At 42.7% G+C, this 17,458-nt stretch overlaps 1 protein-coding gene across 8 annotated transcripts in view; it reads right to left on the bottom strand.

The window, feature by feature from the left end:
- Positions 1-565: 565 nt before the first annotated feature.
- bin1a (bridging integrator 1a) overlaps positions 566-17,458 on the bottom strand; it is a 125,572-nt gene continuing 108,679 nt past the window's right edge. For 7 of the 8 annotated variants that reach the window (XM_080199500.1, XM_080199503.1, XM_080199502.1 and 4 more), the window contains 5 exons: positions 12,030-12,101; positions 8,487-8,552; positions 6,370-6,486; positions 4,149-4,250; positions 566-3,043 (listed from right to left, as the gene is read on the bottom strand). In XM_080199500.1, the coding sequence (XP_080055626.1) occupies positions 2,936-3,043; positions 4,149-4,250; positions 6,370-6,486; positions 8,487-8,552; positions 12,030-12,101 (465 nt within the window). In that variant the 3' untranslated portion in view covers positions 566-2,935. The remainder of the gene's footprint in view (positions 3,044-4,148; positions 4,251-6,369; positions 6,487-8,486; positions 8,553-12,029; positions 12,102-17,458) is intronic. The other variant, XM_080199499.1, reaches the window with a different exon arrangement.

Here is a 17,458-nt window from a genome sequence, read left to right on the forward strand (position 1 = left end):
TTCTTATGTTCTTAACTAAACTGCACTTAGAATTTCTGCCTTCGACCCTTCCCCATAGCAGTATTCAATCTTCACCCGTGGGATTACCAGCGAACTTGAATCACCTCACATTGATTGCCTTTCTCTCTCCTCTGGGTGGAAAGTGTGAAGACCCCACTCCAGCCCAACAATTTCAGTGGGAGTTGGAGGAAGTGCTACGCAGGCCTGACCTGGGGTCTTACAGTTGACACTTTGGGATCCTGTAAATCCAGCTCAGTTCAAAGTATGACGTACATTTTTTTATTGCAGGGTTGTCACGCATGTATTTATCACTAGCTTGGCTGGTCTTTCATCTCCCCTTACAATTTGCACTAGCTAGTGACAACACATCAAGGAGGACTACATAGGGCTGAAGAGCACTTGGGGCATCCTAAATTGCTCTACATTAACAAAAAATTTTCCCCCACCCCTTCAAATTTTACTTATGGACTCCTGCGGCTGGGCTGGCGGAGCCATTTAGCAGAGCGGCCTGTGAACATTTTTGAAACAAGCCCCATTTAGAAGCAAAAATAAAAGGGAAGACAAGTGACCAGAGACCAGTTTTATTTCTTTGCGCATTAGCTATGAACAGAGCAATTCCAACTGCATTGCATACATCACTGGGGATGAGCGATTTCACAGGGCTGCAACACCACACAGAAATGAACATCAGGGCTGCTGGCGAGTGAACCAAATATTCAAGACAGCGGATGCTCGTGGAAGACACCATGAAATAATTCACCAACAGAAAGCTCATCAATTAACTAACCAATGTTCCAGTATTGGGATTTTAGCCATACCTCTTTTAAATAATGCAATACTGAAACTAACCACTTCAAAAATGATCAGACTATTGGGAAACTATTATATTTACATACACACATACAGATGGCAGTGCTGACTTGCATATTAAACATAATCGACTCGAGCCAAGGTGAAGTACACAGATGGCTAATTTAAAAGAAAACCCTCGATTGCAAGGTCAACTAATATCTCACTCAAGAATACATGGTCGTAGGATTTACAATAATTAAAATACTGCTACGTCAGGTCCTAATAGTTGGAGACTGACCAGCTGAGGCTACGACAGCATTTAAAAAAAAACTAAAAGATGATCAACATCTTAATTCAGACCGCTTGCAATGATCAGGGCAGGTTTATAATTATTTTGACAAGAGCTCAAATAGGGCTGATGGGTGCATTTGGCATCAGTTGTCCCTGGGTTAGGGGCCGAGGGGTAGAATTAAAGTGCAGACGAGAGTCCTCAATCCAGATTGTTAACCCCATGACCCTGCTGGATATGTGCATAATGTAGGGACATCAAAGATTAGCTAGCTCCACCATCACGTTCACCTCCCATCCCCCATGAACATGCTTGAAAAAGCCTGCAGTTCCTCACTACCAAGGTTCATCTTCAATAGACCTCTTGGCCAGGCTGCAGTGCTGGCAGCAATTGTGGAACCATCTCTTGCTTTACCTTTATGGGAATGAGTGCGCAAGGCAGAGGAAAGAGAGAGGGGAAAAGACACCAAAAGGTATGCTGTGTGCCATGCTTAGAGAATGAGTCATCAATGCTCCACGTAAAACAGATTGCAGCCAGGGTTAGTAAACCAGCCAATTTTTCAATCTTAACTGACAACAAATTAGTCGTGACAAAGACTGAATGATTGATGGCAATTTGGTTTCACCCAGACTGTCAACATTCCCGATTACTCTGCGGTCTCCAGGAACTGAAGAATAATCACCTGACAGAGAAGAAAAAATAATTTCCTTTCAACACTTGATGGTTTAGTTATTAAAAAAGATTTTGGAATTGGGAAGGGGAAGTCTGTTTGTGCAACAGTCAAGGATCAGTCCAATTGAGTAATGAAGAACCTCCTTACTTTCCCCATCAGTCAGGGGAAGGCATAGCAGTGCAGGGATGAACGTGCTGAATGGCCAATGGGAGGGAAGTCAGATGAAGAAGCAGCCAGGGATGGCAATCCTTCCTAGACAGCAGCTGCAGACTAATCTCTACCACTGCTCCAGCCCACAAGAAACGCCCACAGAAAAAGAAATGGAGAGTCTGAACACCATCAGAATTCTCAATGGTGATCAGTCTTCCTGCCCTGTGACAAAGACTACCAATGAAGGTTATGACTTCCTTCAACTCACTGGTTATAGCGACCCATCTACTACAGTAACCCAATGTTTCTTTTATGGATTCACTTCTAGCTTTCTAGTGACAGGACTGCCTGTGAAAATAATGAATGGTTAATAAGCCAGAAGGCATTCCTTTTTAAGAAATTGCACAAAAGCAAATTTAAAATAAAGTAGGAGAACCAAATCCAAAATAGCTTCATACGATTCGGTTCTCAACTGCCCATCCCAACGCCATCAGACTAATCAACCCAAACAATAGTCAAGATCGAAATTGGCCATTTTCCAAAAAAGGTCACACATAACTGCATCGCATAAAATGACACTGCAGCGTCAAGATTACCGCTTGACCTGTGGAAGCATTCTGAAGGTCGGCTCAAAAGGACCCCTAAAAGCATCACCAGTAGCTTTAAAGATGTCAATCGCCCTTCGCCCACTCTAACCTTGATATCACATAATACCATTGGATATATCTGACCTTCCTGTACGCTCAAATTGCCACAACAGAATTTCATGCAATGTAAAAACTAAATTGCTGTTTCAATAGTAGAACTGCTTGTTCCAGGGACCAGCTGCACTTTTTTTTTAAAAAAACTAACATTCAAAGCACCATAACCAGAATAGGTAAACATGAACCACAAGTTGAAATGTTTCACATTTACAATGGCAACTTCTGCATTGCGGTTGAGTGTTTGAGGAAATTGCACTGGTGCGGGTCTTCCACCTCAGGCCTCAGGCGCCTCCTCCCCACCTCGCTGGTCTCCCGTTTCCAACCCAATTATTGAACACGCTCGGTAAAGTTCTCTGGGAACACACTCCTGGCGGACTTCAGATCTTTCCGTTGGATCCAGTCGATCTCCTTTATACCCATTAGCCAGCCCTCATCCTGTGAGGAAATTACAAATAAAAAAAAAAGTGACCTAACATTAGTAAAAGCCAGCCTTGCCACTTAGTTTGAGCTGGAAATCAATTTGTACTTGGCAAAGAGCATTAAACATGGGAGCGTGGTCATTTGGGACCTCAAGGAGTGGTCATCCCAGTCCTTAGGCAAATTTCCCCAGATCCAGTAAGAGTACTGTGCTCAGTGGTCAACAACGCAATCAGCAAATTGTCACTGGTATTGGCTGAAGAGCTAAAACAAGGGACATTAGCTGCCAACAGGCGAAGGAGGATCCTTCAAGGAGGGGACCAGAGTTTCCTCTGAGCACATGAAGGCAATGGGAAACCACCTCTCATTCTTTTGCTGTATCACATTGTCCGTTGAAATTGAGAGTACAGAGGTTGATTCTATGAGCAGGTTCCTATAAGCACCAAAGAACAAGGCCACACAGGTTGGAGGAATGATAAGCTCTACCCTTGGTCAGATAGATTACTACTGCAACAGAAAGTATTAGATATGTCGCTTGAAATACAACATTCAGACCATTTATTACAGAGTTGGCTTCCAATTTGTGTTTTAAAAAACTTTCAAATTGGGTTTCAGGTGGCAATCCAATATGGTTTAGGGATATAGGGATGCACCAACTGGGGAACCTTCTGACAGGACCTAAAATGTTAAAATTACTGTACACTTAAAGGAAAACCAGTTGCATTTATACAGAACCTTTCACAACCTCAGGGTGTTAAAACTTATTTCCATTCGATGTTCCATCGGCTGCAGGAGATGACCGATGTATGGAGAGAAATCGACAAAGGACAGGAATATTTTAAAATTAATTTGTTGGAATTTGGATAGTTCAGTGAGACAACAAAAAGGATTGTGGGGATTAATAAGGAGGACAAATCTAACACTGCAGTCTAAGTGATTAGAGAAGAACTGGACAGCGGCTTTGTGAATATTCATCTCTCAAACACCATCACTAAAAAAAAACTCTTGTAGAGGCACTATAAAAATGAAAATCTTTCCTCCTCTTTCTTCCATCACTGCACAATATTCCAGACCCAACAGAACATGCATCGCTAACCACAACTAGAAAGACAAAACTCCTTACTTGTTCCTCGGGGTTTTCATGGGCAACGACAAAAATGACATCGCCTGCTTTAAGACTTAGCTCATCAGTGTCTGTTGCATTGTAATCGTGAAGAGCTCGAACCTGAGACAACAGCAGCAGAAAGCGTATTAATGGAACAGTGCATCATACTCAATGAGTTACTGCAGTTTTATTTCTACATGAACTTATCCTCTTAACTCAGCAACTAATCCTCATCAATCCTGAACACCAATATTATCATCGTGTGAGCATCAGCAGTCTCAAGGAGTATACATTCTACATTAAAAAGTGATCCTTCAGGTGGAGATGCATAGAGATATTTGAAAATAATGACTGCCAAATTTTAAACTGAGGTGCCCTCAGACTAGGAGCCAATGTCAGCGGATATTAAACACTGCAATACTGGTTTCAGTAGAGTTGAAATAAGCTATGTTGTTTGCACCCACCCCACTTTCTAGTCTGGCATGGTTTTCAACACCAGTCAAAATTGGAATTACTAAATCCGGTTACAGCTCAAGACCAGAGGAAAATGTAGGGGTTTTTAAACAGGTGGCAAAAAAAAAATCAGTCATCTTTTGCTAGGACGTTGAGAGGTCACAGCACCTGGTGGTGGCTACAGTTCATCATATGAAAGGTGCCCAAACCCCTCCAATGCTGAAGGGGTCAAACAGCAGCCCTTGGGGTCTTGCTAATAAAACCCATGAACCCAGGGCACTGAATTCCATATTCATTAGTTTGCCAGATTTCAATTCCACCAGTCTTTAGCAGAACAATTCTTGGTTCCAGAGCAGTGCCATTAGTTCAAGTTAGCGCTGGCATTATTAGATGGTTATTGTGCCACTCTCTGCCCATCATTATTGGTACACACTCAAAATGAGGAGGATGCTTGCCATGGAGCACACTTGCCATGCAGCACAGCCCGGGGCAACAGCCTACATAACATAAGAACATAAGAAATAGGAGCAGGAGTAGGCCATCTAGCCCTTTGAGCCTGCCCCGCCATTCAATAAGATCATGGCTGATCTGTCGTGGCTCAGTTCCACATTCCCGCCCACTCCCCATAACCCTCAATCCCCTCTCTTATCAAAAACCCATCAACCCGCGTCTTAAAAATATTTAGCGAGGTAGCCTCCACCACTTCAATGGGCAGAGAATTCCAGAGATTCACCACCCTTTGAGTGAAGAAATTCTTCCTCAACTCCGTTCTAAACCGCCCCCCCTTTATCTTGAGGCTGTGCCCCCTAGTCCTACTGTCCTTTCTGAGCAGGAAGAGTCTCTCCACCTCTATCCTATCCATCCCATTCATCATCTTATACGTCTCAATGAGATCTCCCCTCATTCTTCTAAACTCTAACGAGTACAAGCCTAGTTTATTCAGCCTCTCCTCATAGCTCAACCCCCTCAACTCCGGCATCAGCCTAGTAAACCTCCTCTGCACTCCCTCCAAGGCTAAAATATCCTTGCGTAAGTACGGCGCCCAAAACTGCACACAGTACTCCAGCTGCGGCCTCACCAATGCCCTATACAGCCACAGCAAGACCTCCCTACTTTTATATTCAAACCCCCTCGCTATGAAGGCCAGCATCCCATTCACCTTCCTGACCACCTGCTGCACCTGCAGGCTGGGTTTTTGCGACTCATGCACAAGGACCCCGAGGTCCCTCTGCACCGTCGCCTGCTGCAGTTTTTCGCCACGTAAGTAATAGTCCTTCCTACCATTATTCCTACCAAAGTGGACCACCTCGCACTTGCCAACATTAAATTCCATTTGCCATTTCCTGGTGTTTAATGTGGGGAAATCTGTTGTCTTGTAGCTACTGCACACTTCTGGCTGACCAGAATACTCTCCCATTCTTATTGCCTGGCAGAGTTTTATCAGAAGGATTTACAGATTGATCCTCAACTCCCTAGGCAATGTTATGAAAATGCCTTCCTTGCCCATCAAGTCCTAGAGTGGGACTTGAACACAGAAGTCCTGGCCCAGATGCAGGGATACTGCCCACCCTGCCACAAGATCTCTGGGCCAAGAACATAGGACTGTATTGTTGGAATGGGTCTAGACAAAACAAACAACAGTTATTCATCCTAGCCAGATTTTTAAAAAAAAATCCCGATTATACATTAGCTGGCAGATTTTGTGTTTTTTTTGGTTAGTCTTGACAGAAGTTTGATAGTAGCTGCTTCAATTCATTGCTATTAAAATAACCAACCTAACACCCACCTTAAACTGAAATCCAGGGGGCATTTCAATCTCCTCAGAAGGGACGGTATCATACAAGGCTCCATTGGTGGTTGCTGGAAGCGTCTCCATTACCACAGCTGGCAAAACATCCTTCGGCTTGAAATGCAAGATGGCATAATGTCAGCGAAACTGTGGTGGTGTTGAAAAATCAAAATATAACACTCCACTACTCCTGTCTGCATTTACATTACCAATGTTCCAAGGCAATAGGAGAATTTGGCACAATTATATATGCAGGTACTGGAGATGCCCAAAAAGTTTGGTCAGAGAGGTGAGTTTTAAGCAGCACATTAAAGCAGCATTAGGGTGGCACAGTGTTAGCACTGCTGCCTCTCAGCACCAGGGATCCAGGTTCAATTCTCAGCTTGGCTCACTGTCTGTGTGGAGTCTGCACATTCTCTGTGTCTGCATAAGTTTCCTCCGGGTGCTCCAGCTTCCTCCCACAGTCCGAAAGACATGTTGGTTAGATGCATTGGCCATGCTAAATCCTCCCTCAGTGTAGCTGAACAGTTACCAGAGTGTGGCAGCTAGGGGATTTTCACAATAACTTCATTGCAGTGTTATTGTAAGCCACTTGCAACACTAATAAATAAACTTGAACTTAAGGGAGGGCCATGTGCACAGGCCCATGAGGACGAGCTTTTATGGAGGGGATTCCAGAGCTTGGGGCTCAGGCATCTGAAGGCACAGCCTTCAATGGTGGAGATATATAAAATCAAGGATGCCGAAGAGGTCCGATTTGCGGAAGTGCTGATATCCCAGAGCTGTGCAGAGCTGGAGAAGGTTGAGAGGTAGGAGACAGAGCAAAGGGAGCAATTCAGAAACTAATTTTTAAGATAAGGCATTGCTGGACCAGGAGCCAATTTAGACTACAAGCACACGGGCATTGGGAGATTGCGAGTTGGAGTTAGCAAAGGGTGAGCAGAATCTCGGATGACTCTAAGCTCATGAGAGTTCAGCCACACTCATGTCATGAAGCCCTGGGATTAAAACCCACTTCAGAAGCTAAGCACGTACCCGAACTAGCACATCAGTAAGTTACCAAGAGAAATGATGTCGCTGTTCAGAGGAGACATTAAACTCACACTTAGTCAGTAAAAGGAAATCCCACTGCACTACCCCATGATAATAGGAGTTCTCCTGGTATATTCTAATCAACAATGATCCTCCAATCACTCAATCAGCATCAAATCAGATTAACTAGGCCTGCATCTCATTTTCCAATTGTGGGATCTTGCTGTGTGCAAAATGGCTGCCATATTTTCCTACAAAACAATAGTGACCATACTATATTAGGCACAAAGCTCTTTGGGAAATTTGGAGGATGTTAAAAGGTGCTATACAAGTTCTACCCCACCCCCACCCACATTTAACTCCTCCTCCTCTCTGCCCTGCCATTAAATGCCTTAAAAAAGGCAGATTGAACCGGGCACTAACCTAAAGCACAGAGTCTAAATCAATGGGGAAGTAAAAAAAAGGGCTGGTGCAAATGAGCCAGAGGGATGACACATGGTTTTTGAGCATTGTAGAACTGGGGGATGGTTAGAAGTAGCAAGGCCTTAGAGGGATTTAAGCACAAGAATGTCCTTTTTATTTAAAAATATTGAGATGGGAGACCAAGGACCCCAAATGTTGGGCAATGAGAGCAAATCGCACTCTTAAAAATGGCTCCCTCCTGGTGAATCCTGCCAAAGATTAGTAAGCCTTCAGTTCTGTCAAATGTCAACAGACTTTTTTTTAAAGCACTTACATTTTTTAACAAAACTTCAGATTGGGTTACTTTCTCCTGGGGGAATGGAATGGAGATAATAGCACAATGAGAACAATCACAGGGCATGATTTCATACAGCTGTTGCCAGCTGTGTGGAGGAACATTTGAAAATGTTAGACAGGAGAGAGAAAAACCAGCTGGGATGAGCAAGAGACAAGCTGGACCAGCATCTTCAATCCAATTTCCTGGAAACACAACAGTTTATTAAGAATGCTATTAAGCCTTGCAGAACCAAGACAGGTAGATGGACAAGAGGACTGATCAGCCACGATGTAATTGACGTTCAAGGCTGAATGCCTTGATAGAAGTGAACTATTCAACTTACTGTAGCAATGTCAATTCCAGTCTCATTTTCCAAAACTACTTCCTTTCGTTCCTGTTGTCCCTCTGACTGAAATTCAGGGAAATATTTGATTAGATAGAAGACTGGTATCTAGAGATGGTGGTTAATGATATACAGAATCCCTACAGTGCAGAAGGAGACCATTCAGCCCATCAATTCTGAACCAACCACAATCCCACCCAGGTTTTATTCCTGTAACCCTTCATATTTACTCTGCTAATCCCCCTGAAACTAAGGTTAATTTAACATGGCCAATCAACCCAACCCATACATCGTTGGATTGTGGGAGGAAACGGGAGCACCCAGAGGAAACCCACACAGACAGTGACCTGAGGCCAGATTTGAACCCAGGTCCCTGGCGCTGTGAGACAGCAGTACTAACCACTGTGCCACCCAAATTTATAAACAAACATAGTATTAATGTTTTGGTTACTCCAGTATGGTGGCATAGCAGTAATATTACTGCACTAGCAATCCAGAGGTTTAGACGCATGCTCCAGACGCACAATTCAGTTCTTAGCTGGGGGAATTTAAATTCAGCTGATCTGGAATAAAAGGCTACTCTCAATAATAAGTCAGAATAATTCATCTGGTTCACTAAATACCTTTCATAGGTGGAAACTCAAAGGTTCACTAGGCTGATACCGGAGATGAGGGGGTTGAACTATGAAGAGAGGCTGGATAGACTGGGTTTGTACTCGTTGGAGTTTAGAAGGATGAGGGGGGATCTTATAGAGACGTATAAGATAATGAAGGGGATGGATAGGGTAGAGGTAGAGAGGTTCTTCCCGCTCTGAAAGGACAGCAGGACTAGAGGGCACAGCCTCAAGATAAGAGGGGGGGGCAGTTTAGAACGGAGTTGAGGAGGAACTTCTTCACTCAAAGGGTGGTGAATCTCTGGAATTCTCTGCCCGTTGATGTGGTGGAGGCTACCTCGCTAAATATATTTAAGACACGGGTAGATAGGTTTTTGGTAAGCAAAGGAATTGAGGGTTATGGGGAGAGGGCGGGAAAGTGGAACTGAGCCACTTCAGATCAGCCATGATCTTATTGAATGGCGGGGCAGGCTCGAGAGGCCAGATGGCCTACTCCTGCTCCTATTTCTTATGTTCTTAAATATTGATTAATAGAAGACCAGTATCGAGAGATGGTGGTTAATGATATATCCTCTGCTGGTCTGGCCTAATGCAACTCCATCACTCGCAACGTGCTTGATTCTTAACGCCCTCTGGAAGTGGTCACGGTAAACCACCCAGTTACATCAAACTGCTACAGAAAAAATAAAGAACTGTGGGTGTACCTACATCACACATGCTGCAGGAGACCAAGGCAGGGCTCATCCTCACCTTCGCTGGGACAATTAGGAATGGACAATAAATGCTGGCCTTGTCAGTGATGCTTATGCTTCCAGAGAAAACAAGTTTTTTTTAAAACTTGTGTTCCTTGGTCTATCTGCCCTACATGCAAAAATATCTGCTCTCTCAAAGTATAAGCAGGTTTAAGACTGAATTGAGGAGGAACTTCTTCACACAAAGGGTTGTGAATCTGTGGAATTCCCTGCCCAGTGAAGCAGTTGAGGCTACCTCATTGAATGTTTTTATGGCAAAGATAGATAAATTTTTGAACAGTAAAGGAATTAAGGGTTATGGTGAGCAGATGGGTAAGTGGAGCTGACTCCACCAAAAGATCAGCCATGATCTTATTGAATGGCAAAGTAGGCTCAAGGGGCTAGATGGCCTACTCCTGCTCCTAGTTCATATGTTCTTATAAATGTACCACAGTTCAGACAGAATCACACTTAACAGGGGTGACTGCAGACTTTATTCTAGTTCAGGCATCTGATCATAGCCACAATATCAACTCTCCAATTAGCCTCAAAATCCATGGGGGGGGTGGTTAGAGTTAGGGTCAAGGCTCCTGACTGCTGCTCAGAGCATATCACTCTCACCAGAATCAACATTTCAAGGCCCACTAGAGACTGGAGTACATAAACTAGGTTGACACTCCAGTGTAGTGAGGTGCGTGCTTTCTGTTGAATTTGAGATTTAAGCCTCATGTGGGCATAAAATACCTCATAGCCCTAATATGAAGACAAACAATGGAGATCACCCCAGTGTCTTGAGTAATTCAACCAATAATCCCTAAAACACTAAGCCCTCACATAAAAATGACTCAAATGACTATGTACAAATTGGCTGGATCCTACAACACTACCCAAGTGGTTCATTGGACACAAAACATTTTCTGTGTCCAGGAAACCCAGTGTTAAACTGTATAACCAGTAAAGCTGCCAAAGAGCCAGCACAGGCATGATGGACAGAGTGGTCACCATCTATATAGCGTCAATTCATTGTGTCTGCACCAACAATAATAACAAGCAAAGGCACACTAATCTCTCAAGATTCAATGATCAAGCTCATCTGTACCAACTTGTACTCAGGTACTGGTCTACATGATATTTTTTATTCTTTCATGGGATGTGCATGTGACTTGGCTGGATCAGCATGTGTTGCCTATTCCTAATTGCCCTTGAACTGAGTGGCTTGCAAGGTTACTGCAGTGGATCTGAAGTCACATGTAGGCCAGACCTGGTCAGGACAACAGATTTCCTTTCTTAAAAAGGACATGAATGAACCAGATGGGTTATTACGACAATTGTTTCATGTTAACCTTTAGGCTTTTAATTGCAGATTTTTATTGAATTCAAATTTCACCATCTGCCATGGTGGGATTTGAACAGAGATTGGGTCTATGGATTACTAAGTGAAGGTAACTCTGCCACCACCTCCTTCATTAGCAGTACCTTCAGTGCAAGAGGTGAGAGGAAAAAAAATTCTCTATGTCTGGAAACTCTCAAATAATAATCACCTCTCAAGTCTTGGGAATTAACATCAGAGTTGCTGGTGTTGGGGGGCGGGTGGTGAAAGAACTGGAAGACCTTTTGAAGCTCTACTCTCAACAACTAGCCTTCAAAAATGTTCACTATCTAAAAGGAGGAATAATCCCTCAACCTTCTCATATCTTTGCCATGACCCAACATGTGCCCTCCATTCTTTTCAATGAATCAGCAACTTAAAAAGAAAGCTGATCAGCAGTGTAATGTAAGCAATCTTACGTTTGGCTGCAAAATCTCCAACATTGCAGCCTCTGCTTTCTACTTTACATTATTTGGCATATTATTATTGTCAGTCAATGGACAAACACAGATCCAATGTCTGCAATGCTAGCCATGAGTTTGTACAGTAACAGACTCTGCTTAACTCAAATGCTTAATTACAAGGATGATCAAAGTGCCTGATAAGTCTATCAGCGAAGAAATCCATTCTTCAAACTGCTCGCCTTAATAGTTCTGGCCCTAAGTTAGTCCAACTTACTCCTCATTTAAAGAGGAGCACAAGCAATTCCGATAACAGATATTACAAAAGTCAGGCACAAAACAAAATGATTGATTAAGAGTTGCCAAGATCCATCCCCACAACATCAGACCAACATCAGACCAATTAAAAAAATAATCCTGGTTCCTACAGTAGCAGATGCTGCTTTATCTTCAGCTGGTTTCTCTGTAGCAGCACTGCTGGCGTTTTCTTGTTGCACTGCCTGCAAGACAATAAAGTATAAAGACCCCTCAGTTAAAAATCAGAACTATACTGCTACCATTGGAGATCAATGCTATCAACAACTTGTCTTTATACAGTGCCATTAAATACAATGAAACAACCCAGGGTGATTCATAGGAGCATCATAAAACAAAGCGAGACACCAAGCCATGCAAGGAGATACAAGTCAGGTGACCATAGGTTTAGTCAAACAGGTAGGTTTTACAAAGTGTCTGAGGAGGAAAGTGAGGTGGAAAGGCTTCAAAAAAAAAGGTACCGTTAAATCCTTATAATTGGGAACAGATTGCATACTTCCATCTGAGCTAGCCCTAAATAGGCAGCTCGGTGGTGCAGAGATTAGCGCTGCTGCTTCTCAGTTTTAGGGACCATGTTTGATTCCTGGCTTGGGTCGCTGTCTGCGTGGAGTTTGCACATTCTCCATGTGTCTACATGGGTTTCCTCCGGGTACTCCAGTTTCCTCCCAGTCTGAAAGACGTGCTGGTTAGGGTGCATTGACCCAAACAGGTGCAAGACTGTGGCGACTAGGGGAATTTCACACCAACTTCACCGCAATGTTAATATAAGCCTTACTTGTGACTAATAAGTAAACTTTACTTTTATTTTACTTTATATTAAGGGCAAGAGAAGTCACATTTTACCCTCTGCCATCCAAAATATTCTGAGAGAGTTTTCTAGACTTTACAAGAGACTTGAGTTGCAAATGTAGACTTCCACATTCTCTTTTCAAAAGAGTCTTACTGCATTCCTTGGGAGAGATTTGGATGCGTACGGGCAATGAAAGTCCAGAAACACTCAAGTCACAGCTAATACCCAGGTTCATTGTGGGGGAGTGGCAGAATTCACATAATTGGAATAAAACCATGAAATGATCACAATTCGCCCTAAGGTCCCCACCTCTGTAGCACCCAAGTGAAAGCCCACCAACCTCAACTTTCTCAGGAGCTAAGGAAATTTGGCATGTCAGCTATGACTCTCACCAACTTTCACAGATGCGTCGTAGAAAGTACTCTCTCTGGTTGTATCGCAGGTTGATATGGCTCCTGTTTTGCTCAAGACCACAAGAAGCTACTAAGGGTCGCAAATTAAGCCCAACCCATCATGCAAACCAGCCTCCCATCCACTGACTCTGTCTACAGTTTCTGCTGCCTCGGAAAAGCAGCCAGCATAATTAATGACTCCACACAACCCGGACATTCTCTCTTCCGCCTTCTTCTGCCAGGAAAAAAGATACAAACGTCTGAGGTCACATACCAACCGACTCAAGAATAGCTTCTTCCTTGTTGTCATTAGACTTTTGAACAGACCTACCTTGCACTAAGTTGATTTTTCTCTACACCCTAGCTGTAACTGTAACACTACATTCTGCACTCTTATTTCCTTCTCTATGAACGATATGCTTTCTTACAGCATGCAAAAATAATACTTTTCACTGTATACTAATACATGTGACAATAAATCAAATCAAACGTGGCTCTCAAACAATTCCAGGATTTTCTCAAGAATCCACTGAGAACACTAAATTGTTAACCACCAGTTTAATTGGATAGTTCTTTCTTCTAATTAATTTTCTGGATTGAGCTTTCGGATACTATTTGCAATTTTGTTCAATCTGCCTTTGAATGAAATATTGGGAAGATGACAAGCCCACGTTTCTCCAACCTTTGGTAACTGGGAACACCTTTGTTACTATTCTCTGCAATGTCTTCAGCGCTCGAATGTCTCTTGCGTGTCTCAGGTGATCAAAAGCAGACAATACTCCATCTTCTGGCACTGACTCAGATCAGTAATATACCCCAGGGATCAACACAACTGGCACAACAGCTAACTGCAGCCACTTACAAGACAAACTTCTTCAATCCTGGCACTGGGGCAAGAAATTACGTACTCATTGACACCAACCACCACACCCAGGACACAAAAATCACAGTCCGTGTCATGTGTATAGAAATCTGCCAAATCCATTGCACCAAATCACGAGAATTAAGCAAACTAGGTAGTTTTCAGCCCGAGTCAGATGGTTATTGTAACTCCAAATAACAGCCAATTCTGCAGCCCCCCAAATCAGTTGCAAATGGCATTTTCCTTTTACAGGCGAGACTGGATATCAGGTTAAAATTCAGGTAAATATCAAAAGCCCAGATTAGGAGACCCATGCACACAGAACACAGCTAGACCACAGGGATGAAAAGATCTCCTTTCTACTTGCAAACAGTTCCAGGAACGAGATGACACTGCCGCACAAGGCCACTTTATCAACCTGCATTAGAGGGCAATTGCACAGTACATGCAGTAAATCAGAGGACAGCCGAGGCAAATTATTCGGATACGACATCTGGGAGTGTTGAAGAGGGAACAGTTTCTAAATTAGAATTGTATTCACGTCAATGAAAGAAGAAAGCAAAAAGAAAATCTATGATAATACTTGCACGGTCTCCCCGTGTCTGCATGGGTTTCCTCCAAGTGCTTGGGTTTCCTCAGATGTGCAGGTTAGGTGGACTGGCCATGCTAAATTGCCCCTTAAGTGTCAGGGGGATTAGCAGGGTAGATATGTGGAGTTACAAGGATAGGGCCTGGGTGGAATTGTACAGACTCAATGGGCCAAATGGGCCTCTTTCTGCACTGTAGGGATTCTAATGTTCAGTATGAACAGCCAGATTAGGTATTATACAAGGTTGAAGACAGAGAGGCAGACAGTAAATAATGATGCAAATTTGTGCTCAGTAGCAGAGTGCAAAAACCTATCCTACTTCAGGAATGTCGACAGAAGCTGATTCCAATACAAACACTAGACAGATATGCTGCATACTGGGTGAATACTATTCCGTGCATCATTCAAGATATGGATTTTACCAGACTCTAGATGGCACTGCAGAGCAAATGTCAAAACATTCACAAAAATAACTGCAAAAGATGCAAGCTAGTGCATGCACATCAGCATTAAACAAACCGATCTTAGCATTATATTCAAAGTAAATAACTTGCAAGCAACATGGGGAATGGCAGTGTAGCGGACCACAAGTCTGGAAAGACTAGTGCAATTCCTAGTATAGCAGCTGGTGAATTTAAAATTCAGGCACTTAAATTAGCTTTAAGGCCTGCATCAGGAAGAGATCAAAATTTAAAACCCATCCGGTTAGCTAATGCCTTGTATGGAAGGAAATCTGCTATCCTTATTTCGTCTGGTCTATGTGCAATTCCAGGCCACAGCAAACACTACACTCTGAAACAGTCTATCAAGCCAGTCAGAGATGGACAATAAACGCAGGCCTCACCGGTTACGCTTACAGCCAGTGAATGATTAAAATAATGAAATGTCAAGTGGACATTCACCTCTTTAAATGTCTGGATCTATCCAAACTCTTTCACCTCTTCCAGCCTTTTTTTTTAATGCCCTCATTTCCATAAAGCAATGCGTTGGACAAGTGACAGTATAGTAATTCCCCCCTTAATACTCTGGTTGCATTCCTGAAAAATGCAACTGTTGAATGAAGCAACTTAAAGTGAATCGGATTTTCTTATCACAACTACGTAAAAGCTTTAGTGAGGTGCTATCCAAATCTTAAGTCAAAAAGAACACCATTAAAACATTATCTGTGCAAGTTGAAATGTTCCAATTCCCAAGGAGTAGGGGCAAGAGATCAAATTTGGGAAGATGCAGTGAATCAAAAAGCAGAGACAAGGCAAAAAAGTGGCAAAAAAGTTCCCAAAAAGTGGCGTCACAGGTAGATAGGGTCGTAAAGGGTGTTTTTGGAACATTGGCCTTTATAAATCAAAGTATTGAGTATAAGAGTTGGAATGTTATGGTGAGGTTATATAAGACATTGGTGAGACCAAATTTAGAGTATTACGTGCAGTTTTGGTCATCTAATTACAGGAACGATATTAATAAGGTTGAATGAGTGCAGAGAAGGTTTACAAGGATATTGCCGGAACTTGAGAAACTGAGTTTCAGAGAAAGGTTGAATAGATCAGGACTTTATTCCGTGGAGTGTAGAAGAACGAGGGGAGATTTAATAGAGGTGTATAAAATTGTGATGGGTATAGATAAGAGTGAATGCAAGCAGGCTTTTTCCACTGAGGCTAGGGGAGAAAAAAAACTAGAGGACATGGGTTAAGGGTGAAGGGGGAGAAGTTTAAAGGGAATATTGGGGGTGGGGGGGGGGGCTTCAGAGAGTGGTGGGAGCGTGGAATGAGCTGTCAGATGAAGTGGTAAATGCGGGCTCACTTTTAACATTCAAGAAAAACTTGGACATGGATGAGAGGGAGTGAAGGGATATGATCCAGGTGCAGGTCAGTGAGACTAGGCAGAAAAATGGTTGGGCACCGCCAAAAAGGGCCAAAAGGCCTGTTTCTGTGCTGCAGTATTCTATGTTCTATGAAAAGTGTTATTACAGATAAAAGCAGGCACGACAGGAAGGGATTGAGAACGAGGTGAAGAGTAGAAATCTAACGGTACATCAATACATGAAACAAAAGACTAATAATAAAAATATTAAGACTGCCCGAATGCACAAAGCATTCAAAAACAAATGAGAGTGCACATAGAAATAAATAAGTATGATTTGACAGCCATTACTGAGACATGGCCGCAAGAGAACACAGATTAGAAGCCAAATGTTGAAGAGTGCTGGGCATTTTGGAAGGCCAGGAAGCAAGGAAAAGGTGTGTGGGGTGACTCCATTAACGATGGCATTAGCACACAGGGCTGACTCGAGTTGAGGAAACTAGGATGTGGAAAGAGTTTGGGTAGAGATGAGAAATGGCAAAGGCAAGAAGTCACATGTGAGAGTAAGGTAATAGCCCCCAGTAGCAACCACATGATAGGATGAGGTATAAAAGGAAGAAATAATGAGGTATAAAGGAAGAAATAGCAAGTCAGAAGGTAAAGCGATAATCATGAGATTTTAATCGACATATAGACTGATAAAGTCAAATGGGCAACAGTAGCTTAGATGTTCAATGGTTTTGTACTTTTAGAATGGCATGTTTAGAGCCACCCAGAGAGCAAGCTATACTAGAACCTGCTATTGTGCAATGAGATGGAATTAATGAACTCAGTGAAGGTGCTCCTAAGTAGCAGCAATCAAAATATGATTGAATTTTACATTCAGTTTGTGGAAGAAAGGAGGGCAATTGTGTGGGAATAAAAGGTAAATAAAAGGAAATAAAAGATTACGTTAAAGGATAGGTCAACAGAGATGTAATGGCAAACATTTAAGGGGATATTTCAGTATACACAATACATTCAGATGAGTAAGAAATACATTCCAAACAGAAGAAAAATCCAAACGATGGACTCCATCCATGGTTAACTGGTAAGATTAAAGATCAAAGACA

Source organism: Carcharhinus amblyrhynchos, chromosome 11 (assembly GCF_965287045.1).
Source record: "Carcharhinus amblyrhynchos chromosome 11, sCarAmb.v2.hapA, whole genome shotgun sequence".
In the NCBI taxonomy this organism is placed as follows: Eukaryota; Metazoa; Chordata; class Chondrichthyes; order Carcharhiniformes; family Carcharhinidae; genus Carcharhinus; species Carcharhinus amblyrhynchos.